The sequence below is a fragment of the Simochromis diagramma genome, unplaced genomic scaffold (genome assembly GCF_900408965.1).
Source record: "Simochromis diagramma unplaced genomic scaffold, fSimDia1.1 OVJJ01000463.1, whole genome shotgun sequence".
Taxonomy (NCBI): Eukaryota; Metazoa; Chordata; class Actinopteri; order Cichliformes; family Cichlidae; genus Simochromis; species Simochromis diagramma.
The window spans coordinates 1,606,003-1,631,355 of NW_024386941.1; the positions used below are offsets into that span (position 1 = coordinate 1,606,003).

At 38.8% G+C, this 25,353-nt stretch overlaps 2 protein-coding genes across 4 annotated transcripts; one reads left to right on the forward strand and one right to left on the reverse strand.

Moving 5' to 3' along the window:
- The first annotated feature begins 564 nt into the window (after nt 1–564).
- On the forward strand, nt 565–20,121 carry gipr (gastric inhibitory polypeptide receptor). 3 transcript variants are annotated; one of them, XM_040037630.1, is made up of 16 exons: nt 565–744; nt 8,993–9,071; nt 11,219–11,314; nt 11,906–12,002; nt 12,207–12,314; nt 13,571–13,689; nt 13,959–14,065; nt 14,375–14,528; nt 14,868–15,027; nt 15,176–15,236; nt 15,554–15,623; nt 15,852–15,940; nt 16,776–16,914; nt 17,023–17,064; nt 17,560–17,652; nt 18,463–20,121. In XM_040037630.1, exons 3-16 carry the CDS (start codon nt 11,261–11,263, stop codon nt 18,646–18,648), a joined length of 1,479 nt encoding a protein of 492 aa, XP_039893564.1. In that variant the 5' UTR covers nt 565–744; nt 8,993–9,071; nt 11,219–11,260; the 3' UTR covers nt 18,649–20,121. The 3 variants fall into 3 exon arrangements, with proteins under 3 accessions (XP_039893564.1, XP_039893563.1, XP_039893565.1); XM_040037629.1 differs by having other exon boundaries at nt 8,993–9,066; XM_040037631.1 differs by lacking the exon at nt 8,993–9,071.
- A 736-nt stretch (nt 20,122–20,857) lies between these two features.
- LOC120737130 (THAP domain-containing protein 5-like) lies at nt 20,858–25,135 on the reverse strand. Its single transcript, XM_040037633.1, has 5 exons — nt 24,931–25,135; nt 22,878–23,061; nt 21,661–22,478; nt 21,357–21,543; nt 20,858–21,242 (listed from the first exon to the last, which is right to left on the reverse strand). Exons 1-5 carry the CDS (start codon nt 25,002–25,004, stop codon nt 21,123–21,125), a joined length of 1,383 nt encoding a protein of 460 aa, XP_039893567.1. The 5' UTR covers nt 25,005–25,135; the 3' UTR covers nt 20,858–21,122.
- Nucleotides 25,136–25,353: the final 218 nt, after the last annotated feature.

Consider the following 25,353-nt stretch of genomic DNA (forward strand, 5'->3'; position numbering starts at 1 on the left):
CACAACACAGAAATGAGACGGGAACCAAAATCAGACAAAGGGGAACTTAATACCTCCAGAAAGTCACAGTAGCTTTACAGAAGACTTTTAAACACAACTGAATAAAAACAATATGTTGATTAAAAGTAAACTAAATACAGACCAATATTCCAAAAGAAACAAACCTCACACATAAATCATTATCAAACCAAAAAACATGCTGTATTAAAAATTCCAACCCCTGATCTATGACGTGTAATGTGATTATCTTTTTTTTCTCAAAATAATTTAACTTTGATGCCTCATAATAACAATCTGCCATTAGTGTGATTGTTTCACTGTCATATGACAAAGGCCTAGAGCAGTGGTGGGCAATCTCAGTCCGCGAGGGCCGGTGTCCCTGCAGGTTTTAGATGTGTCCTCGAACCAACACAGCTGATTTAAATGACTAAATTAGCTCCTCAACATGTCCTGAAGTTCTCCAGAGGCCTGGTAATGAACTAATCATGTGATTCAGGTGTGTTGACCTAAGGTGAGATCTAAAACCTGCAGGGACACCGGCCCTCGTGGACTAAGATTGCCACCCCCTGGCCTAGAGCATGTAGATCCCACAGCACGACCTACATATTTGCACTATAATGATAATAATAATATATGAAAGGTCTTGTGGAATGAAACTCATAAAAGCTGCTGGAAATGAGGCTACCTTATTCAAAATAAGAAAACTCATGATCCACTCTGCAACAAATGGAGGAGGCCACCAAGGTGAGTGACAGGGAGAGCAATTTCACCCATAGTATTATATATTCTGCTAGATTAAAGACTGTTAAGGCCTTAGTTAAGTCAATATTTTTCTGGCTGTGCTGGTCCATGGTGAGTATCAGCAACCTGCTACCAGAAAGTCTCTGCCAGTCCTTGTTTGATGTGTGAAATTAAAATGGTGAACTCTATGATTAGTGTTACATGACAGAGTATTGCATTTAATAAGATCTATTGCAATGATCAGGGTTTGGTCAATGACCAGAAAACAATAAAATACACAAGTCTTGACTGTAAAGTGACATGAGGAGTCTATAAGAAAAATAAACTAAACCAAACCATATAACAAGAATCATCACCAGCACAACATATCATCAAAATGAGAATGCAAACACTAAATGATTGTCTTGAGGAAGTGAAAGCTTGGTTGGCTCTTAATTTTTTTAATTTGAATGAAAATAAGAGAGGTTTTGCCTTTTGGGCCAGGCCTTTCCTGTGGACATGAACCTTCTAACACAGCATGAGAAGCCCACTATCACCAATGTGGGTTTTAAAATAGATATTGAGCTTGACAGTCAAGTGAGAGTAGTAGTGAAATCCAGCTTTTATCAGCTGAGGCAACTGGCCAAAATTAAACCTATCTTGTCAAAAGATGATTCCAGAACAGTAATCCATGCTTTTATTATAACTCCGCTGGATTACTGTAACTCCTTGGTATTAGCCCGTCATCCTTGTTGGGTCTTCAGCAGGTGCAAAATGCTGCTGCACAGCTTTTAACTGGTGCACAAAGCATATTACTCCCGTTTTACCCTCACTACCTGCCTATTCATTTTAGAGTTAATTTTAGTCCTTTTATTTGTTTTTAAAGCCTTAAATGGTCTCGCCTCACTCTACCTATTTGAGCTACTGAACCTGGAAACCCTTTCTTGGTCTCTTAGATCAGCTGACCAGTTGTTGTTGGATGTGCCGAAGACGCAAGATTTTTAAATCTGGTTTGAAGGCCCGCTTTTTCAGTTTGGCTTTGAAGCCAGTGTAGAAATGTTCATTTTATTTGGATTTTATTGTTTTTCTGATGTTGGTGTTCTATATCATTTACGGTTGTTGTATTTTTATTTATACTATTTATATTAATATTTTTTCTTATTCTATTTTCAGCACATTGGTCTGCACTGGCTGAAGTGCTTTATAAAAATAGATTGCTTGGCTTTATTTGTTGAACACAGCTGAAAAAAGGAGGTTTAGGTCCATATAGCTGCACAGGATTTCTGAAGGGATTATAAGTAATACTGAGGTTTATCTTGACCAAGAAAGTTCCAATGAATTTGAGGGTGGATGGTTGTGCATAAAGGTACAGGGTACAATTCACTGGAATCTCGGCCTATTAGTTCATTGGTGAAGTTGATTTGAAATGGAGCAGATAAGAGGATTCCTCCCTTTTACATTCCAGGATAACCTCAGGCAGAGCAGAGATAAGCACTGCTCACTCCTCAGTTCTTTGGAAGAATAAAACAGGTTGAAGCCAGTTTGGCGTGGTAGTAGAATAACAACAGAGGAGAACAGTTATAGTTGCAAAAAAAAAAACTCAACCACAACAAGAATGGAGATGATTGGCTGAGAAAATGGGGAGTCTTTTTGATTAATAGACCAAGTAGCAAAGCACTTAAGAGTGATATCATGTCAGTAGACAGACTGCTACAAATCTGACACTCTCTGTGTGAGTCAGGAGATTGACTTAAGTTCTTCTCAGTTAGATTTGAGGATTCTGGTTTTACAGTTTAAAGGGGACTTTGACTCAACATATTCAGTCCTTATATATTGCTATTTCACTTTATGGTTCGGGTTAGTTTTGATAATAACTGTCTATACCAAATTTTGAATTATAGTTCTATTTAGAATGTATAAATAGCCTAATACTAAGTAAACATGGCAAGAACATTCTGAAATTTGGGGGATTTGTTATAATAACCATATATAACCATTAGAGCTGATAACAAGGCCCTTACTGCTTTATCATAAAAAATCATAATATCTCTAATTATCAATAACAATTCATGCAATTGCAATTAACACTTAAAACGTGCTTGTTTTAAAGTAGTCCTTTCAGTCAAATCAGTGGGAATCGTTGCATTTGTGGGACTTGCACATGTTTCCCACATCCTGCAGAATGGCAGTTTAGGTACCATTATAGCAGCAAGACCCCATCCCCCACACCTCTTTTGGTCTCTTTTTTTACTCTCAGTTATTTTTCAGGTAATTTAATCTCAGTTACCTCAGAGTAAATATTTTTAATTTGCTTGTTTTTAGATTATTTAGTTTCATTGCACGTGTTTGTACTTACAGGTGTAGCTCTACTCTCTGTGTCAAGGTTTTCTCAGTCAAGACACCGTCTAACATATTTATGACCTCTATTTCTTAGCTGCATGTGCACCACATATGAGTAAATTTGTGGCCTCTTCACAAAGAAAGTGATACAGGCTACACTGACAGCTAAGTTAAGCTGATGTGCTGTGCTCTGTGCCCTCATGGTCCTAAATGCTGATTTTATCTGTTGTCACGCTCTGTTTTGTAATTTTAACTTATTTTATGTATTTTATGACTATTGTTCCTTTTATTAATTGTGTTTTTGTAAGGTGACCTTGGGTTTCTGAAAGGCGCCCTCAAATAAAATGTATTATTATTATTATTATTATTATTATTATTAAATGCGCAAACTCCTTCTATTGCTCGAGCAAATGTGCTTCATAGAAATTGTGCCCCAGAGCACAGCATACTTGTTATGAGCTGCACTTTGCTTGACTCAGTGGCAAGTCATCGGACATAATGGATTTGCTGTTGTAGTTTTGTATGTGAGGGGCCCTTTATGCTGTTGAGATTCTCCCCCATGATCCTTCAAAGACCTGCAGGTGCCTTTCTCTCTGGGCATCTGGGGAAATGCAGTTTCTTCTCAAAACAGTATTTGTACTCTATATAAATTTGACCTGAATTGTATGGAAGGGTTACATTTTTGTTCTTCCTCGCTGTAAAATTACTGCAAAAATAAATCTGTCACATTTAAAAGTGTGTCCTGGACAAACACCTAGAGGGGAAAAAAAATAGAATTCTGCCCTCTGGTGGTTGAAAATAAAATTAGCAAGATTTGTCTTTATTTAAGAAAAAAATCAAAGTTGGTACACTACTCTCACCACTGGTTTTATTCTGTGCAGTAATTATGAATAGACTGTGTAAGTCAGTCAAAAAATTTAGGCATGCACATAATAAACGTAATAAAGTAAGATACACAATTCTTATAGTTTAATGTAAAGATATACAAGGTGTAAAAATGGCAGCATATAGAATAGAATAGAATAGAATAGAATTCAACTTTATTGTCATTGCACATGCACAGGTACAGGGCAACGAAATGCAGTTTGCATCCATCCAGAAGTGCTTTAGTGATATAGATATATTACAATATATATTAGCAATAATATAGATATGTGAGTATATTACAGAAATGGGTCTATTATGGTATGTTATAATGTACACGGTATGAAGTATGTTGTGAATATTCTATAACTATAAGTATGTACAGGCTGTAGTGAGTACAAGCTATGTACAGGATATGAACAGGATATAAATATGAAAAACTATACAGAATATGAAATAAATAACTTTACAGAATCTGAGATATACAGCTATACAGAAATGGGAACTATGCAAGTTGTAAACAGTTGTAGGATTAAAGATTATCGAATGTACAGAATGATTATTTACACAGAGCTATACAGTAGTGCAGTTAAGATAAGTGAGGGTGTAGATAGTTTCTACAGAGGTGCTAGTGCTAGTGGTTGTGAGTGGTGGTTCAGTCCATGTTATTATTGTGTGTTTGAGGGTACAGTTGTCCATTGTGTGTGTGTGTAGGTGGTTGTGGGTGTGTGTATGTTCAGTCCATGAGTTTAACGTGGGTCAGATGTCAGGAGGCAGAGTTCAGGAGTCTGACAGCTGTGGGGAAGAAGCTGTTCCGGTACCTGGTGGTCTTAGTCCGGAGGCTCCTGTGGCGCCTCCCAGAGGGCAGGAGGGTGAAGAGTCCATGCGATGGGTGACTGGGGTCTTTGATGATTTTCCCAGCCCTTTTCAGACACCGCTTCCTGTAGATGTCTTTTATGGCAGGAAGTGGTGCTCCGGCGATGCGCTGGGCAGTTTTCACGACCCTCTGCAACGCCTTCCGGTCCGAGGCAGAGCAGTTCCCGTACCAGACTGTTATACAGTTGGTCAGGATGCTCTCGATGGTGCAGCGATAGAAGTTCACCAGGATGTCTGAGGACAGGTGGTTCTTCCTCAGAGTCCTCAAGAAGAAGAGGCGCTGGTGAGCCTTCTTGACCAGCTTGGAGCAGTTGGTCGTCCAGGTGAGATCCTCGGAGATGTGGACTCCCAGGAACTTGAAGCTGCTCACACGCTCCACAGCCGTCCCCTTAATGTGGATGGGTGGATGTGGGTCAGCATTCCTCCTGTAGTCCACGATGAGCTCCTTGGTCTTCTCGGTGTTAAGCAGCAGGTTGTTTGTGTCGCACCACTCAGCCAGACGATCCACCTCTTCCCTGTAGGCGGCCTCATCGTTGTCACTGATGAGGCCAATCACCGTGGTGTCATCTGCAAACTTAATGATGGTGTTGGAACCATCAGCAGGTCTGCAGTCGTGGGTGAAGAGGGAGTAGAGGAAAGGGCTCATCACACAGCCTTGTGGTACACCGGTGTTCATTGTGATGGTAGATGAGCAGTGGTTATCCAGCCGGACATGTTGGGGGCGGTTGGTCAGGAAGTCCAGTAACCATTTGCAGATGAGGGAACTGATGCCCAGGTCTGTCAGTTTCCTGATGAGTTGTGAGGGGTGGATTGTATTGAATGCTGAACTGAAGTCTATAAACAGCATTCTGGCGTAGGTGTTGTTGTTGTCCAGGTGTGAGAGGACAGAGTGCATTGCGATGGAGACTGCATCCTCTGTGCTCCTGTTCTGGCGGTATGCGAATTGGTGGGGGTCCAGGGTGGGGGGGAGACAGGATTTGAAGTGTGATAGGACCAGTCGCTCTAAGCACTTAGTGATGATGGGGGTGAGTGCTACTGGGCGGTAATCATTGAGGCAAGATGGGTTGGAGTTTTTGGGTATCGGGACGATGGAGGTGGATTTGAAGCAGGCCGGTACCACAGCGTGGGCCAAGGACAGATTGAATATGTCTGTGAGCACTCCTGCAAGCTCCCCAGAACACGCTCTGAGAACACGCCCGGGGATGCCATCAGGGCCTGCAGCCTTGTGGACATTGATCCTGCTCAGCACCGCTCCTACATCGGTGGGGGAGAGAGTCAGAGGTTGGTGGTCTGGCGTCATGTCTGCTTTGGTTGTGGTTGTGGGGTTCCCTCGCTCAAAACGAGCATAAAAGTTGTTGAGCTCGTTGAGGAAGGAGACATCAGAGGATGCGGGGGAGGGTTTGGTGGTCCTGTAGTCTGTGATGGTCTGGAGTCCTTGCCACATGCGTCGGGGGTTGGAGTTGGAGAAGTGTTCTTCTACCTTCTTTTTGTAATGGTGTTTGGCTTTTTTGATGCCCTTCTTTAGATTAGCCCTGGCTGTACTGTAGGCGTGTGCATCTCCTGACCTAAAGGCAGTGTTGCGGGCCTTCAGGAGGAGACGAACATCCCGGTTCATCCAAGGCTTCTGGTTGGGGTACATGGTGATCCGTTTCTGGGTGGTGACACTGTCTGTGGTTTTGGAGATGTAATCCAGTACAGATGAGGCGTACTGGTCCAGGTCTGTGTGGGTGAACATATTCCAGTCTGTGTTTTTAAATCTGTCCTGGAGCACTGCGTCTGTCCCCTCTGGCCACACTTTAATTGTCCTCACAGCAGGTTTCACACGTTGGATGAGTGGTGAATACCGAGGTGACCGAGTGATATAGACCACTGTTAGCGCTTTTAAAATGTTTTATTTAGTCTATTAAAATATACCAGAATTATAAGTCCCCCAGTAAGACCATACCTTTTCAAAGAAGGACCTAGTTGGATCGCATCCAAGAAAAATGCCGGTCGAACAGAAAATGTTGTGTAATTGTCACGGTTCTGGGTCAGTTTTGACCCAGTATTTTGAGTTTTCATGTTTTGGTTTGATTTTGTATTTTTGGTTATCTTCTTGATGATGATGATGATGATGTTCTATGTTCCAGCTTATTCTGGTTAGGTTTAGTTCTGCCCGTGTAAAGTCCGTGTTTCTTAGTCTGCGTCCTTGTGTATTGTTTCCTGTTTTATTTTGAAGAATTGTATCTTATGTCAGTGCGTCCAGCTTCGCTCCCCCTGTCTCGTAAGCCCTGATCTCTCCCAGCTGTGTCTCCCTCCTGTCTTCCATTCCCTGATTACTTTCCTGTGTATATTAGCACTGTGTTTGCCCTTGCTCAGCGTTGCGTCGTACCCTCAGATTTATTCCTGTGTGTTCCAGTTTGTGTTTTCATGGTTTGGTTTCTGGTTTTGTTTGGTGCCAGCAATAAAACTGTGGTCTTCAGTTACATTTCTGTCTCGGAGTCCTGCATTTGGATCCACATCTCCACCTGCCCGCACACACAGCCCTGACAGTAATGTTTTCTATTAGAAAGGCTAAATGCAAACTATATATTACAGTTTTTACCAGCAATGGTGAGACTTTGAGCTTTGTTTGCGTAAGATTTTCAATAGTGAATGAACACTGCTTCATGTACAATATACAGCACATAGCTGACATTGCACATTTAATCCACCTTCACAACTGTAGACTTGAAGTCATTTCCTGAAAGCACTATCAGCTCACAGCACCCATTTATTTCATGTTGTTACAATGTTTCTGCGAGAAAATGCTATCACAGTTTAAATGTTTCTTACGTAGTAAACATCAAAGTGATTTATTGTAAAATCAGTCATTTCATTTTTGCTGATCTTTATAACACCACAGGCATTTTGTACTACATCCATGTTTCCATGTTCAAACCTTATACTGGATTGTCTGTGGTGCAGTTAAAACCAGGTGGCCTGCAGTTTTTAATGCAGTTCAATTATCTATCCGAGAAAGGCCCCAGCAGAGCCGTGGACGGTCTCCGACTCCGCTGAACACAGCAGACAAGAATAAACAGTTCAAACTTAAGACAAACATGTCAGGTGTACACAGTCTTCTAACTGAGCGGCCTCTTAAGACACAGCAGTCAAGACATACAATAAACTTATTGGATAATTGAAAATGTTTCAACAACTTTTTGCATTTTTCAGGAGCTGACATGACTGAATTTTGTGACAGGGGGTGCTGCAGCACTCCTACTTCCCACAGAGATGTGATTGATTAATTTTCAGTACATGCATTTATGACCTAATGCACAACCTTTGATAACCCAGGAAATTAAACACATGAGTTTCAACTTCTATTCAAGCTTCATTCCAACAACAGAAGCATTTGATGTAGAGTTTTCTCACAAAAACATGAAATGAACGGGTGTCATGAGCTGATAGTACTACTACTTAGTGGCTGCTGTTAAGGAATAATTGCTATAATCTCAATACATGTTCTTAATTGTAAATTAAGCTAGGCATTGTGTGCAAAAAACTTTCCCCAGCTAGCTAAAAACAGTACCTTTCTTTTTACAACTTCTATAGTTAAAACCACAAATGTTTCTTTCCTGTTTTTTTGTTGTTGTTGTTGTTGTTGTTGTTGTTGTTGTTGTTTTACAGTGACAGCTAGACTATCACGCCACATTACCCTGCATTAGAGTAATAAACAGTTTATCTCTCTTTATCTTTTAGGTTTAAATATTTTTCTTCAGATGTTTTGGCAGGAGTAGGTATACTTAATATAACACTTAATATATACCTCACAGGGTAAGTACACAATTTAATATAGTACAGTATTAATTAATATAGTTTAAGTAATATTTACTTGAAATTAACAAAAACTAAATGAAACCAGAATCAAGCAACCTCTTGATGACAACACGTGTGATAGCCTCCAGCCCCCTTTGGCTATTGGAAAGGCAGTTAAGGCAATGGATGTATTCATAGTTTCTAACATTCAGTCTGGGGGTTTGCTAGTGATCCCAATCTCTCCTCCAGGCTGGTAGGATACAAATTACCGAAGGTTAAGAAACAGAGAGAGAGATACAGAGCGAGGGAGAGAGGGAGAGAGAAAGGTGGGATTTGCTGGCAGTCATCAGAGGGAGGTCGTGTGTGCGCTGATTGGATATAAACACTGGCATAATATGATTTCTGCTTCAAGGAACAGTTCCCGCTGACTGATTTAGACCTGTTCAACATTCGTCTCTTTGACGGAGAAACGTGATTTTCCCAGAGGTGAGGTATGTTTCGACTTTTCAATTGCGTTTACACAAGACAAATCGTGCCTTGCGTTTTATTCTTTTTTTTTTGGGAGGGGGGCAGGAGGGACTGCGTCATATTTCTTTGTTTAATAGGTAGCTCCTAATAATTATCAATCCTTAATTATAATCGTCATGGCAATGTCAAATGACAAAATTATTTCAGAGTGTTGTGTGAGTGTTTCCATAACCAACAGCCTTATCTTGGCTTATGTCCACAGATCCTGTGTTGATTTGTTTTCTCAAAATTTCTCCTTCTAAAGTTGATTCTAATCAGTCTAATGGTTGTAGAAACCGATAAGCACACTGAGTTCCTGACCTCTGACCTCCATGGAGAGGAGTTGGAGTAATATCAAAAAAGACAATAATAGTTCATTAAATTCTCCAATGATCTCTCAGCCTTAGAGTCATATAAAATAACAAATGAATGCAGACGAGTTCACCAATTAAGAATTAATAGTATTTTTAGATGGTGATAGTTTAAAATCTTTTTGCCACAGTAATGACATAAAATATTATTAAGACTATTGTTTCAGTTCACAGTAACAGCATAGGGACCTTGGCTGGATATTCCTCAGGTCCTCTTGAAAGAATTCGTAGAGTTCCTTCAAATCAGTTGGTTTCCTGCAGAATCCAGGATCATCAGTTTTATTGGATGTGTCACCTCTTTCCTGTAAAGGTCTGGAAAAAACCCAAACTGTCACCCTCAGATGAGTCCAAATTGGTTAGGATGTTCAGGAACAACTCAAAACTCCTGGAACACCAGCATGACAGACAAAGATTGAGCTATTTCCTAAAAATGACAAGAGGTATTTTTATAGGAGTAGGGGTGAGCTCTTCAAACCAAAGAACACTGCATCAGCTATCAAGCACGATGTTGGTACAATCCAAAAAGTGGTTGAATAATAAAGAAGGAGAACTACCCCCAAATTCTTCAGCTTCACCTCAAATCAGCAGCCAGAAGGTCAAAACTTTGACACAACTGAATCTTCCAATGGGACAATGATCCCAAACACACATCAAAACTGGTGTTGGAATGGATAAAGTGGTTTAACATTAAATTTTTGCACCAGTCTTCCCAAAGCTCCAACCTCAACAATATTTAAAATTTGTTGACTGTACTTAAAGGCTGCTAGAGGTTAGGAAATCATTCAATTTAAATGAACTCTGCAAAGAAGAGTGGTCAAATATTTAGACAGAATTATGTCAGAAGGGTCTTGAAGGCAACCAAAACCATATGGTTTAGATGCAATTTTGTAAGGGATGTTTAACCAAATATTATTAGTGGGTGTATTGATACTTTTGTCTATGTGGATTGGAGAAAATCTAAAATAAATAAATAAACTTAAGCAACCAATTCTTGTTTTTTAAGTCATTAGAAATGTATGGTGTACAATCGTTTCAAAAAGTACAGTTCAAAGAAATTATTAAAAGCCTAAAATGACCATGATATGCATGATGAGTGTATGCGAGCTTTTGAACACAACTGTATGAGTTTCATCATGTGTGCAGTGAGAGAGAGAGAGAGCAAGCAAAAGCCTGCTAGTCCTGTTACATAAACTAAAACTTGTTGGGTGCAGCATTATGCGGGCTCATGTGTAGTTGTGTGGGTATTTCTGATGCTTTGGGGATCTTAATGTGTTTACTGAGTCACTTTATGGAGGCTCATCTCACTAATGAAGAAGAACAGCAAATTCCCACAGCTGAAATTACATGATGACAAGTTATTGTCATAGTTAAAAACTCTATAAATATAAATGAAAACACAACTATGCATTTGTGCCACAGCAAGGCAGAGCTCCACTAATATGTCTGTCAGTGGGGTTGACCACCACAGTTTTTTTTTTTTTTTCTATTTTGCTGTAAAATTGTCCACAGCTGGTTACGGTGTAAGAGCATGGAGTAAATGGAAATCACTTTCATTTTTAGTTCTTGTTAGTCTTTGCGTGCTGCTTCCACTTTTTAGATTTTTGGATGCAGATCAAATAGAAATTCATTTAAAATCGTTCATGGGGTCAAACTGTTTTCTCTGTATTTACAGGCAATATGGTAGAGAATAGAATATTTTACACCACATCCTGATTTAATCTTTGTTTACTCACTAATGACCTCTGAGTGACCTTCTGTAGCTTTCTGATGACCTATGCATGGCCAGCCTGGTGCACCTCTGAATGATGAAGACTTCTTACATATTCATCATCCTCTTTCTACTCGACAGGACTGTGGTAAAGTATTTTATTGTGCCAGCAATGACCAAACGATACCTGATACTTGAAAAAAAAAGTTCTGTAGCTGTAGAACTGCAGCTGTACAGCATCCAGTGAAATGCCAGTTTATTAGGCACTCTTTGCAAAAAGCCCTAGTGGGGATTACCAGAATGAATATAGATTGTGAACAGATAGTAAGCATTGGTCTAAGAGTATCCATAATAATGTTAAAAGTCTATAAAAGAAAAGCATGCAAAGGAAAAAAGTATATAGATGATTTTAAATCAGTCATTTGTAAGCCACAGAACTTGTGTCCTTTATCGTCATGTAATTTAAATGCAAGTGTTGACTAATGTAAAGCTAAAATATTGTCATATGTTCACTTTTGTATCTTAATGTACCAATTTGAAACCAAAAGGACATTTCTGTTAGTCCTCATTTTCACATTCCACATTCAAAGAGGTGTTTGTGGGTTTAGACCTGGTTTAAGGGTTAAAATTGGTATTAGGCTTAAGTGGTTGGGTCTGACTGAGGGTACAGGTTGGGTTTAGTATTTAGTGGCTATAAATGATCATTTCAGGTCATTTGTGTGTATATGTGTGTGTGTAGAGTATATCAGCGAGGACTGTTGAAGATATGGTGGCAGAATGGATCCGCTACAGAAATGAGTGTCTGGTCAGGATGAGCGCAGAACCCGGACCAGACGGTAATCCACACATATGCTCAATAATCATATTAATGCTAAAACATACATTAATTAGATTTAACGCTTAAATATAATCCATTAATTTAAGATTAAATCATTTAATTTAGAATAAATGTGCAAACATGGTGAAAGTTTTATAGAACATTCATCCATCTCACCGACTGATTATAAAACACAATTCATTCATTCTTATTCTGTCTCCAGAATTGGTATGCAGTCGTATGTTTGACGAATATGCTTGTTGGTCAGATGGACAACCCAACTCTACAGTCAAGGTGCCCTGCCCCTGGTACCTACCTTGGTACAACCAAGGTAGGTAACAGGTCGCAAACACACATATATAGATACATTTAGGTAAAGTTTTGGGTTTTTTTTTTTTTTTACAATTACACATTTTCCTGCATTTTTTCCCAGCACACCACAACAATGAGTTTTAAATGAAACAACTCAGATGTGACTATGTGACTTGCAAACCTTTAGCTTTTAGCGATTCAATTCAAATGGCTTAATAAAAAACTTTATTAACTGTTTTGGAATTAGTTAATAAAGAAGCTCAAAAAATAATTGGACTGACAAACACTTTCATGGCCATGTGAGAGCTGTTCCCTTGTTATGATGGGATAATTTAAGCCGATAAAAGACTTTAAGATTTTAAGTGTTGAACTTGTATTTGATAACTGTTCATTACGATTCTCAATATGAGGTCCAAAGAGATGAAGGTGTAGGCGACCTACAGTAGATAGAGAACCCACACAGACATGGTGGCCATCATTATGACAAAATAAAAAAATAAAAAACCCAAAATAAACCTTTAAGAAAGACAGCAAAACTCTAAGTGTGCCAAAAGAAGGAACACAGTATAGAACTCAACAACATTAAAAGGTCAGAAAGACCACAGAGCATAACTAAGCTGGATGAATGCAGATTAGGTACCGTTGTAAAAGTCTACAATTAAGAGACACCTTCTGATACAAACTGATACACATGAAAGAGCCTGCACAGTTTTGGAAAACCATTGATATTTGGAGAGATTAAACCAAGATTAATTTGTACCAGAATGATGGGAAAACAGAAACAGTTCAAAGCATACTGCATTATCTGTCAAATATGGGATATTCTTCAAGTCAATCGCCTCAACTAAACCCACCAGAGCAAAGCAGCTTTTCCGTTATTCAGTAAAAAACTGAATGCAAAAAGACCTGAAAACAGGCAGCAACTGAAGATGGCTGCAGTAAAAATCTGGCAGAGCATTTCAAGAAACAAAATCCACTATTTGGGCATGTCCATGGGTTCTAGACTTCGGTGACTTAAATGACTACAACTGATACTTATTCAAATATTCAAAACAATACTTCTATCCAATGTCCAAATAAGTGACTGTATTTTAAACCCATATTAAATATTTGATTTTAAAATCTGCTGTAGTGATGTACAGATAATAAATGATTAAAAAAAAAAATATCGCTATCCAAAAACACATGGACATAGCAACAGGCTATATACACACAGATAAAAGCATTGTTTTAATCACAGACATGTGTTTTAGCCTCTTTTCTGTTTTCCTGTAGTGCGTAGTGGCTTTGTGTTGCGTGAGTGTGGCCCTGATGGCAAATGGGCCACCAGAAACTCCAGTCAAACCTGGAGGGATCATTCTCAGTGCCAACCTGAGGACAGCCAACAGGAGGAGGTATGCCAGGAGCATATGGGGAAATTGGTCAGAAAATAATTAATCAGAAAACTGTCACCAAAGTAGAATTGATTTAAAATTAATTTAAAAAGTGTGAAACTGCAAAATCAGTAGAATCAATGCTTTATTTTTCCATTTGAAAGTGCACAACTATTCTGAATAACAGATTTTAAAACAATTAGGATTTAGTAAAAGGAAGTTACGTAGGTTCATATTTAGTGGCCTCACAGTACTAACCCACCCTTGTCTTTTTGTTTTATTCTGTGTAGGAGAAGCAAATTATTATTTATGCCTGCTTTCGGGTCATGTACACAGTGGGCTACTCTCTCAGTCTGGTCAGTCTCTGTGTGGCTCTGATTATTCTTCTCTTTTTCAGGTAGGTAATCTGTCTCATACTCTAACATTTCTCCAAGTAGCATTTAAGCAGACTTTCTTCTCAAAACCAACTTTTCTTAACTAGAGCTGTGAAGCTCTTGCGAGTGCAAATACCATAACAACAATAATCCATGAAACATGGGGAAATTACACAAGCCTTAGCACTGCAGCTATAAGCTCTGTTGTTACAAAAAATTAAAAACAAAAAGTGAAATCAATCTCACTCTCTATGAGCCACATGTTTAGCAGGCTGACTTTGTTTTGTGATTATTATGTTTTTAACATTATTTAACCTTTGTGAAACTTGCAGTAAGCTCCACTGTACCAGAAACTACATCCACAGCAACTTGTTTGCGTCGTTCATTCTGCGAGCTCTCTCCATCCTGACTAAAGATGCTCTACTGGGTAAAACCTACCTGGAGTTCGCAGACAACAGGGAAATCTTTGAAGTGAACAGTAACCAGGTTATAAGCATAAAAACTTGTATTATTTCAGTGATACTAATATATGTGTCATTTCACAGATGACATAGTTGAATATATTTAACACCCCTCCCTTGGACCGCTTCATCATTCATGCGAGATAACATATAGTAATACTAAGTGATAATTAGTTATTAATTTGACTTTATAAATTGTTACATTATAAAATAAAAGTGTTCATTACCCGGGCAGTTTTTTTAATTTCCTCATATAGACTTAAGTATAGCCAGGGACTCTGAAGATTCATAACTGTTAGAAGTGACGTATACTTCTTAATTCTACTTTTTTGTATCTCCTCCTAAAAACACACTTAAATATTAGGCATTGTCCAGCTGCCTTGTGGCTCAAGTGCTGATGCATTACTGTGTGGGAGCCAACTACTACTGGCTTCTCGTGGAAGGCCTGTATCTGCACAACTTGCTGGCGCTGATGGCTTTCTCTGAAAACTGCTTTTTTGGTGGATATCTGTTGATAGGCTGGGGTAAGCCAAGGACACCAGACAAAAGTAGCTACATACAACACAAAGGAAATGAAGTAGTTAAAGGCTTGGCTCACATTATGGCAAAATTGGTTAGGTCAATCTCACAATCCTGAATTTTCCCTGCTTACCTGAACTGTCGTTGTTTCAGGCACCCCAGTGTTATTTGTCTTTCCCTGGATTCTTGTACGTTACATGTATGAAGACACAAGGTGAACTTTTAGTCTGACTTCTTTAATAATTATTTTGCTGACTTTGTGCTGCCTTGTACCTATTTGTATTCTTTTCTCGTCTCTTCTTTAATCTCTTAACTACACTCTACATCATAGCTTTAGTATATGTATGCAGTAGTTTTAACACCATTTTGTTCTGTAGTAATTCTCCATGCTTTTACCGTGATAAAAAAAAGTGTTGATGTAATGGTAATATATACATAATGCATATGTTATTACAATGCATGAAGTCAGAATGGAGCACTTCAGTAAATAAAAACTGCTTATCATCTTCATGCAATGTCTGTGTTTTTCAGGTGTTGGGAAATAAATGAAAACATGGCTTACTGGTGTATAATCCGTATCCCTATTCTCCTGGCCATAATGGTAATAGACACAAATATAAAGGTTATAAAGTAAATTTGTCAGTATGAACAATCATGTGTGAGTTATGTGACCATAAACAGCCCTGTGACCTACAGGGGGCGGGGCAGTCTGTACATCATAGTCACCTACATATCACCTCCAGCTTTCAAATTAAAACTAAAATGACTAAAATAATAATTACAAAATAAATATACTAATGAGTCTGTTTCTCTTATTTTATCTTTTCAGGTTAACTTCTTCATCTTTATTCGCATCATTCTGATCCTTATATCTAAACTGAAAGCCCATCAGATGAGATATACTGACTATAAATTCAGGTATGTAGATAACAACAAAGTAATGAACACTGACAATGACAAAAGATACGGTTTTTCTCGATCGCCGCAATTCTCACAGCAGAAAAAGTCATTCTGGCATTTTTCATAACATGTTGTCACATGCACCTGTGACACAGACTGACAGTATGTATTTCTATGTGTTCCAAGTAAACCTGTGAGAGTGTGTAAACTTCTGACAGTATAAATATTTGAACAAAACTTGAAGTAACTTGACTGGAAATACTAATACAGTATCCAGAGAAGTGAGAGCTCCAGAGAGAGAGTGTGCTGATGAGTTTTTTAGATTCAAATTAGAAGTGCCTCAACACAGTAACAAATATCTTTAGTAGTGAAGTATGTATAGTAACCATAGCATTGTGTGTAAAAACGCCTGGAATGTCTAATGTGGGTGAGGAAAAGCGTTACTGATTTGAGAACTGCATTATGTATAGTGAGAATTTTTTATTAGCACTAAGATGAGTGGAGGTGCTTTCATCTCCTTGTTGTCTTGACATAATTATCTAATGTTTGACCTAATTTGCTCACCTATCTTTAATTTAGTTTAATTTTAGTTGTTTTTTTTTCCTTTCGTTTTTGCTTAGCAACTACAAAAATCAGGTGAAAATAAAACATGAATTAACTAATTGATAGACTTTTTTGTAAGAATCTTGTCTGTAAGTGTGAAGATCAAAACTCACACATATACAGACAGTAATTAAGAGAAGACAAGTGAGGGAACTCTGTTATATCGCTTGACATAACCTTTGCCTACGAGTTTAATAACAGTTTAACAAGTAAACACCAGGGAACATTTAATTCTCATGTTTCTCTCCAGACTGGCCAAATCCACATTGACCCTGATCCCTCTGCTGGGGATCCATGAAGTTGTGTTTGCGGTGTTGGCGAATGTGCAAACAGATGGAGTCTTTCACAATATCAGCCTCTTCTTCCAGCTCTTCTTGAACTCTTTTCAGGTATAATCAAGAATCTGCACCTAGCTTGATAATATTTACCATCATAATAATTTGTACATAAAAGTAGCAAAACACTACTAAATGACCTTTAATACAAACTCTTTACAGGGTTTACTTGTAGCCGTCCTGTACTGTTTTGTCAACAAGGAGGTATGTAGCATGTGATGTGGTGGACAAAACAAACTTCTCATAATATTAATCATTACATTTTTGAATGAAGCCTCAGTTTAAGGTTAGAGCGGGGCTTGTTTAAGGTCAGCGTACAGGTTATAGTTAGCTGAATTGAATGGTCAGCCGAGAAATTCATGTAAGTCAATGTAATGCCCATCTGGAGTGAAAAGGGACTAGGTGACACTAAAAAAGGTGCAGGCCCTCTTGGTCTTGATGTCGTTCATATGTTCTACAGTTTAAGAATCAAGACATGCGTCTCTTGTAAATGTTTTTCATGTTCAGCAGAGGATGTGTTACTCATTTTTTGCAGATTTTAGCTTTTGCATTTGAGATATTTCCCTTACTTGCAAACACTCTTTGCAATGTTTAGCCTCTTCCTTTTCTTAGTCGTTAACCCAGTTTCTAAGTCAAGTTTCCAAATTCAGTTCTCGTTATTATCCTATTTCAAGCTTCTTTTCCTCCCCTTTCTTACAGGTGCAAGCAGAAATAAAGGCTACATGGCAGAGGCTGAAGCTGTGGTTGACTTACCTAGATGAACTGAGAAATAGTGACAGTAACACACTGCAGGTGGGTGTCAATACAGTGTACATAGGAAGCAACCAGCATTTAGCTAATCAGCATCATATTTAATCGTTATTTCCCCTCTTCTCACCGCCATCTTGCTTTAGTTGGTTGTGCTTTTTGTGGCTTTTATTGTTGCTCTTTGGTTTGTTTAAATAGGATCATGCATGTCACTTGCCTCTGCAGTGAGTGGAGTCAGGGGTCCCCTTAGGGAAATAAGGTCTCTCCTACTGTCACTGAAAGCTTTCTATATTGCCACTGCCTCAATTTAAAGTTTGCCAGCCCTCAGATAAAGGATAAATTTTGACCTGGGTCCAGTGGCAACCAGTGCCAATAACATGCTGTAAATGTAATAATAATAATAATGTAAAAAAAACTTATTTTACAGTGGTTTTTGCTGTGTTATTTATATAATTTGTGCATTAAAGAGAAACTGAAAACTTGCATAAAGGCTAATAAAACAGGCAGAGCAAAAAACATATGATTTATATAGGAATTTCTGTTTTGTAAGAGAAGGTGGCTAGTTATCCTTTGATTAGGGGCTTGCCTGTACCTTCACACTGTGCTGGTAAGTTTCTAGAAATTTTAATAAAACTGATGTTTCTTCAAATGTGATTATCAGCTAATATTTGAAAATAATACGTGCTGTAATATAAATATTAGCCTAGTCCTTTCCCAAGGCCACACATTTTGATTATGTGCCCATTTGTAAGCTATTAATCAGCACGATACTTGTTCACTGACTCAGTGAAATAAAATTAATTAAAATGGTTTCTTCCTTTTTGTGCTTATAGTTGTGTTTACATTTTTATGCAGACTCCTGTCAGCATGCCTCCATCTTCCCAGTGTCACCATCTGTCTCTTTACAAGCTACCTGACGGCTGCCCAGAGGTCAGCCACCTCTCTCCTATGCCCCACACCTCTCTTTCACCAGCTCCTCACCCTCAGGTTCCCACTACTGACTGCTACGCCTACCACCAAGACAAGATGGGAGACAAATAGGTGAAAACTTCCTGGCATGTCGCTGCTCATACTAAGGATAGAGGAGAGGATGATGAGAAATTATATGAAATGTATTGCTAAAAAATTCAAAATGGTCTTAATATTTCTTAAATAATTTGAAACTATAAGTAATTAGCATGTCCAATCAAGACACTCTTTGACTAAGGTCAAGATTTCACAGCACAAATGGCTTTCACAATCAGAGGGTTACATTATGTTATCCTCTGTAGGTGGATCTGTATTTAGGCATCAGGCATTTTTTTTGACTGCTCTGTATTTCTTCAAGGCAACAGAGTGAATCTCAAGTATGACTCCCTTCTCTGAGCACTTGATTAAACATAAAATAAAACGGTGACATTGTCACTTTGTGGACAATTAAAGGGTCATATCCTGCAGCATAAAAAAGCAGTTCTCATTTTATTCACACAGAGGAAATAACTATTTTATTTCTTTTGCTATTCAAGCGGATGTGAATTTTTTTTCAATTAACAATATTATCTATCTTACTGTGCACGGTTGGATCTTAACTCTCCATGCAGCCATCCAAGGTACTTTTGCAAGTTATTATAATAGCTCATTCAATTCCCCACAGAACATATTTAGACATTCATTTCCACTTTTATAATGCAACTGATAAATGAGATCAATTAAGCAAAAAATGAATACTCAGAACAAGACTAATTGCATAAAAATATTACACTGGTAATGAAGGTAAAACCTGTTTGCAGTCATTTATTTAAAAAAGCAATGTGATGTGTTGGTCTTATTTGAACCACTTTGACTGTGTTAAATCCCTCTTTCAAAAAATAATCTGTCACTGTAAATGTGTGTAAAACTCTCTAACTTAAAATTGTAACAATCCAGATGAACAATCCAGTAAGGTTTTACTGGCACTGCCACCATCTAGTGACAGAAACAGAAAACACACTGTAAAAGGGAGAATTTCACACTCCTATGAAATCATGCAGGTTTAATGAACTGCTTATTTTGCTGGCAGTTCTACTGTTGAGTAATGCCTCAACTCTACATCATATACATAATTTGCTACAGGTTTTATTGAACAAAGTTATAGCATAGATTCTCTATTAGCATTATGTTCATTTCCATAGGGGAAAAAACAAAACAAAAACTACTTATGTTCTCTTTTTAAATACTAGTAAAGCAAATGTGGGGAAAAAATGTTAGCTCCCCTTCAAAAAAAGGGGAGTAGGTGAGGTAATGTACATTTAAATTGTCGTTGTCTAAAAGACAGATTTTGAAAGGTCAGTTAAATGTGACATTTGGCCTAAATATATACTTTTTGTTTTAGTCCAACTACTGCTGTGTTTTATGATATAAGATGTAACAGCGTTCGTGACTTTTCTTATCGATTTACTTTTAATAATATAGTGTTACTAGATATACTGTTTATATTCAAATGTGACAAACATACAGTGATTGTAACTGAAATAACATGAATAATAAAAAGACTAGTTGTAGAGTCTTGAGTGATGTGCTTATTGGACCAAGGAGTGAAAGGACGACCATTTTCAAAAAGAAGTGGTGGTTAACGACACCAGCTGTCAGCCACTTACAATGCAACCTTCAGAACCCTTCCAAGGGGATTAAAACCCCACTATAATTTTGACTTCTGAGACTCACATGACGAGGAAATGTCACCCAAAGGAGTCGCACGATGGCTCCTCTGACATAATGACCCACGCCTTGTGTCACACTTTGTCTCATGTGACAACACATGTGAGCTCAGAGTGGGTCAACAACAGTCAGGACCACCACCAAGGGGAAAACAAACTAGTTAAATACCTGGGGCTCTCTATCAGTTCTTTTAGACAGAAAGACACTTGAAATGAAGTGGGATTTGGGGCATCCTTCAATAAAGTGTAGCGACTTTAATCTCTGGGACAAAGGTAGGAGGAGACAAGCAGGCACATATTTACACATAAATATATAAGAAATGCCTTTTAGATCAAATCACTACATGGTGTTCTCGGTGTAATGGAAAATGAGAGTGAACTTCCAAGAACCAAAACTGCAATTCAGAAAACAGGGTGTGTTCTGCGTTGACTCATTTGTTTTGTTTCAGCCTGCCTTTCAGTGCCGTCAGTGATAATTATATCCAACTCCTTCTCATGAGATGCACTTCAGTGGTTGAATAATCTGTTTGTTTTTTTTAATAAATATGTGGACTCATAAAAACTACACAAACGGGAACCCAAACTGAAGTTACTTTAATTATATGTACATTACCACAAACCACACTGTCCCACTATTTATCCGTATTTGTTGAAAGTTCACAGCAGATGGACTAACCCACAGTCACATTTCATTTTTTTTTTTTTCTGGATTAGAGACAAAACTGAAAAGAACAAAATTGTGTAGCGTTTTGTTTTCAACAGCTTAAGCTCCATTATTCTTTCTTTCATTTATTTATTTGGCACAGACGCAGAGATGGGATATCCGCAGTCAGTCAGGCCTCACAGCTTTGCCTCTGTATCTATCAGTGGTGTATACAAGTAAGCAGCATCGTCCTCCTCATAGATGATGGTGACCGTCTCACCAGCATCAGACACTGCTCCGTTGGTCTGCATGTACGCCTGAGAAACAAAGAGACAAAAAATTATTTCAGTTAAATGAAAACTTAAATGACTTCAAGTGATATATTGGAAGACAGCTACAGCTGCCAGTCTGAACTTCATTCCAATAAATACCCTCTCCAGTAACTGCAGTCGCTCTTCATTCAGCAGATTGCTTTGTCTCAGCTGGCTGACCGTGTTCTCCAGTCCAACGAGTTTTTCCAGGTGTCTTCGGTGCCGCTGCTGCAGCACTTTGACCTTTTTCTGTAGCTCACACACAATTCCCTCCAGCTGCTCCTTACTCAAACTGTTCTTGTGGTAGCTGATGATGTAATAAAAATAGAGAGTCTAAAAACCATAATACTGCAAAGGGATATAAGAAAGACTCTTTCATTGAATGAACAAAAAAAGGAAATTTAAATTAAGCATCAGAACTCACCAGTGCTCCTCGAGCTGGTAATCTTGCTCTGTATCGTCGTCCTCCGACTTGCCTTCATCTCCCTCTCCTCCTTCAGAATCCAGTCTTTCCAAAGTGAGGACCAGGGATGTGGGGGGAGGTGCTGCGTGTTTGGACACTATAGGCAGAGTGGATGTGATGGGTGTGGAGCTCAGAGCCGATGATAGTACCGTTTCTGGTGAAAAGGTAAACTGGGTAAAGGTGTCTTTGGGTAAAACATTCGGTATCGTCTCGAAGTAGGCAATGACTTGAGTTTCATGGTTGCCGTCGTCGCCATCTGAGAACAACTCTGTGGTATGCGTCACATCTTCAACTCCACTTAAAGCCACAGCCTCATCTGTGCACTCAAGGGTGGAGTCATTCACTACCAGCCTGTGTCCCTGAGTTAAAATGGCCGCAGTTATTTCATTCATAAGCTCATCTTGCCCTTCCCCAGCAGGACATTCAGACATAAGTACAACCTCTGTCTTCTCCCCACTGTTACTTAGATGATCTATTGTGTGTAAAACAGTTAAAGGGAAGTTTACCCCCGTTTCTAATCTGTCTACTGTTGCCAGTGAGTCTAGTTCTGGCTCAAAAGAGCAGTCAGATTCTCCAACGTCACTCAGTTGCACCAAGCTGGTTTCTTCTTGTTGCGATGGGTCGACAGCAATCTGATACAGGTGCACAGTGTGCACTTTGTTTTGCATGTCTGCTGTGTCAAAAACCATGGTCTTGTCATCTGATACCGATACGCTTGGATTACAGATAGTTCGAAGACGCTTTGTTTTCTTCTCGCCATCGTCTGTGGCTTTCCGTTTCTAAAAAAGATAAATCAAAAAGCATAAAACAAGGTTTTATCTTAACTCTCCATGTTAAGATATAAGCTATAAAATAATGTATTTGTTATTGTATATTCTGGTACGCAACAAAAACTCCTGTATTAGCATTCTGTATGATTCTGGTTAGTTTTGTTCAAGAAAAAACAAATGCTGTGTGACTCTAGCATAGAATCTCCACAATTACAATAACACTATTACTACTTAAAATACTGCAAGAGTTGCTCTCTAGCCTTATGAACTAAGGTAAAATGCTTAAACTAAAACCCAGGTAGGAGAATGAAACTTTCCTGTGTTTTAAAACAAGACCTCAGCATTCAGTAAAATAATTGGCGATACTTTGCAACACTAAAAATCAAGTTTAGTTTCTTTTTGCTTTACCTCAGCCTCCTGAAACACAGTGGGCACAGCGTCTCTCTCAAGGTAACGGATCCCCCATCGCACTTTGAAGCATGAAGGTGCAAAATGTTCGTGGCAAATATACTGGTGCCGAGAGGGAGCCCAGTTCTCACGTCCCATGTTTCTCAGCCACTGCTGCAGCCTGACTGGGTCCTGAAGAGGGAACCTAGAAAACAATGAAAATTACACACGTAAAACACTGATCACGCTTCCTTCAAGTGAAATTGTTCATTTTAAATGTGCAACTAGAAAATAGCTTCCTAAAACTCAGTTTACATTGTGTGTGTCTCAGTGATTGGACAGTGCAAATCAGTGCATCTGATATGATCTGATCAGGTAACTGACTGACTCTGTGGACTCATCACATTTTGGCTTGCTCTGACCAACTACATCTTGCAGCAGCTTGCAGCTAGTGTAACTGTGTTCATATTTACTTTTGTTCTGAACCTGTGAACCTGTTGTAAAGTTGTGAAATCTGTGAAGTTGTTGCATGTTCTTTTAGACATTAACTGATACTGAAATTACACAGCCAAAAACAACAACAACAAAAATAAATAAATAAATAAATCCCCAAAACAGCCAAGGTGTTAGGCAATATTCTTGAAGTACTTTTATTATTGCTGAAAAGTTTATTTTATTCGTAGGATGTTTCATCTTTTGGCGACTTACACAATCTAGCGGTGGGCAGATTGATACTTTAACAGACATGCCAGCACATGTTGCCCCTCCCCCCTCCTGCTGCCATGTTTTGTTATTGTAAAGTCACGTGACCCAGACTGAGTAGACACGTGTAGGCTGTAGTGAGTAAGGCAGAGGAGCATCCCGTGGAGGTATTTTATGGCTGTAACTAAATATACTGCAAATATCCGTGTAGGAATTAATAAAGACCCAGACGAACATCATCATGGTGTGGTAAAAGTGATGTTTCAGTATCTTTGTGTCAGATATTTTTCAAAGTTTTCTTGGTCATCACAGATGTTACCAGAAGACTGATTACCATGGCAATGATATATATGAAATACTTTACTGGAACTTAACAAATGAAGTATGAACTAACTACGATAATAACGTAGTAATACCGTTTGTGTCAACTGTCAAGGCATTATTCACATATACAGCACAGTAGAAACCAACACAAAGTGCTTTCCAAGCAGGCACATTCAAAGTCTCCAGAATAAAATAAAATGTTTCAAAACAGGTGAAGCATTGTGAGATGTGTGTTTTTAGTCTAAAGGGCTTCTTTTCTTTTAGTCTGGACTTCTTTGAGTTGCTTGAAGACGTTTCAATTCTCATCCGAGAAGCTTCTTCGGTTCTGAACTGAAGCAACTCAAAGAAGTCCGGACTTTTTTCTTTCCAAGCTCCTTTAGACTACGATGACCTGGATGACTGAGAACCTTCACAGACATGTGTTTTAACTCAACTACTTAATTAAAAATATAAGGTGTAAAATAAATAAAATTAGCTGTCAAAGTATTCAGATTAAGCATATTGATCCACTGCTGTCCTCTACATAAGCTGCCTTTATAAGTTAAAAGTATCGTTGATACTGGCTGCAATATCGTACAATGGTTCTGCAGCTCTAGGAGTGCATCAGCTTAAAGATAAGGATGACACATCACTATTTCTGCCTGCTCTTCTGCACAACTTGTCAATATAACTTACTAACCAGAATACCTTAGAGCTACAAATCAGACAGCGTTGATATAAACAAAAATGTCTTGATTAAAAGTTTGCTTTAATCGAGACTTCACCGTGTTGACGGCCTGGCTTAAATCAAGTCAAGTGCTGTGTTGATTAAATGAAGGCTCCTTCAAAGTCAGAAGTAGAAGACACAAACTTATCAAACGTATAAAAAGCGTCTCCTGTGCGGAGATTTTCTAACCTCGGTTGTTATTTTCCGTCAGTAAAAACGAGATTGTGAGACTAACCCGTCGAACGGGAAAAAGTTGCTGGAAGTTGGATTGCGCCTCTACCTGTCTCATCTGAGCATCGCGTTTAGCTGGCCTGCTAACACCGCTTTAAAACACCTGCTCACCTGTAGAAGCTTTTCCTGTCGCTGTCGCTCGCGGAGTCATTCTTGCAGTTTGGGACCGAACAATATTTTGGCATCTCGGAGCGCTACGGTAACTTCTGCTGCTGTCTTCGTGTCCCGCTGAGTTCATAACAAGGTGAAACAGGTCTGTGAAACTCGTGCTGTGTTGTAAACTCGTGGCGCCTTAGGTGACGAAGGAGGATCAGCTGTTGGAGTCTGCGACGTCAAATGAGCGCGACCGCCACGCCCACAGGAAGCAGGTAGCTTTGCTTGAGGAGTCGCGGATGAGTTGGCAAACTGTTTGACTTTTTCTAGATGTATACATTTTAAACGTTGTTTCAGGAAATAAGCTGTTTCGTTGTTTTATGGGACCCCTTCGTTAGTTACCCCAAAAGTGATAGAATTACATAAATATACAGTACTGTG

Coding starts and splice junctions, on each gene's coding strand:
- gipr (XM_040037630.1), top strand. CDS start 11,261: ATGATGAAGACTTCTTACATATTCATCATCCTCTTTCTACTCGACAGG. Junction 12,003..12,206: donor CGCAGAACCCGGACCAGACG/GTAATCCACACA, acceptor TTCTGTCTCCAG/AATTGGTATGCAGTCGTATG. Junction 16,915..17,022: donor TCTTCTTGAACTCTTTTCAG/GTATAATCAAGA, acceptor AACTCTTTACAG/GGTTTACTTGTAGCCGTCCT.
- LOC120737130 (XM_040037633.1), bottom strand. CDS start 25,004: ATGCCAAAATATTGTTCGGTCCCAAACTGCAAGAATGACTCCGCGAGC. Junction 23,062..24,930: donor GACAGGAAAAGCTTCTACAG/GTGAGCAGGTGT, acceptor ATTGTTTTCTAG/GTTCCCTCTTCAGGACCCAG. Junction 22,479..22,877: donor CTGTGTTTCAGGAGGCTGAG/GTAAAGCAAAAA, acceptor TATCTTTTTTAG/AAACGGAAAGCCACAGACGA.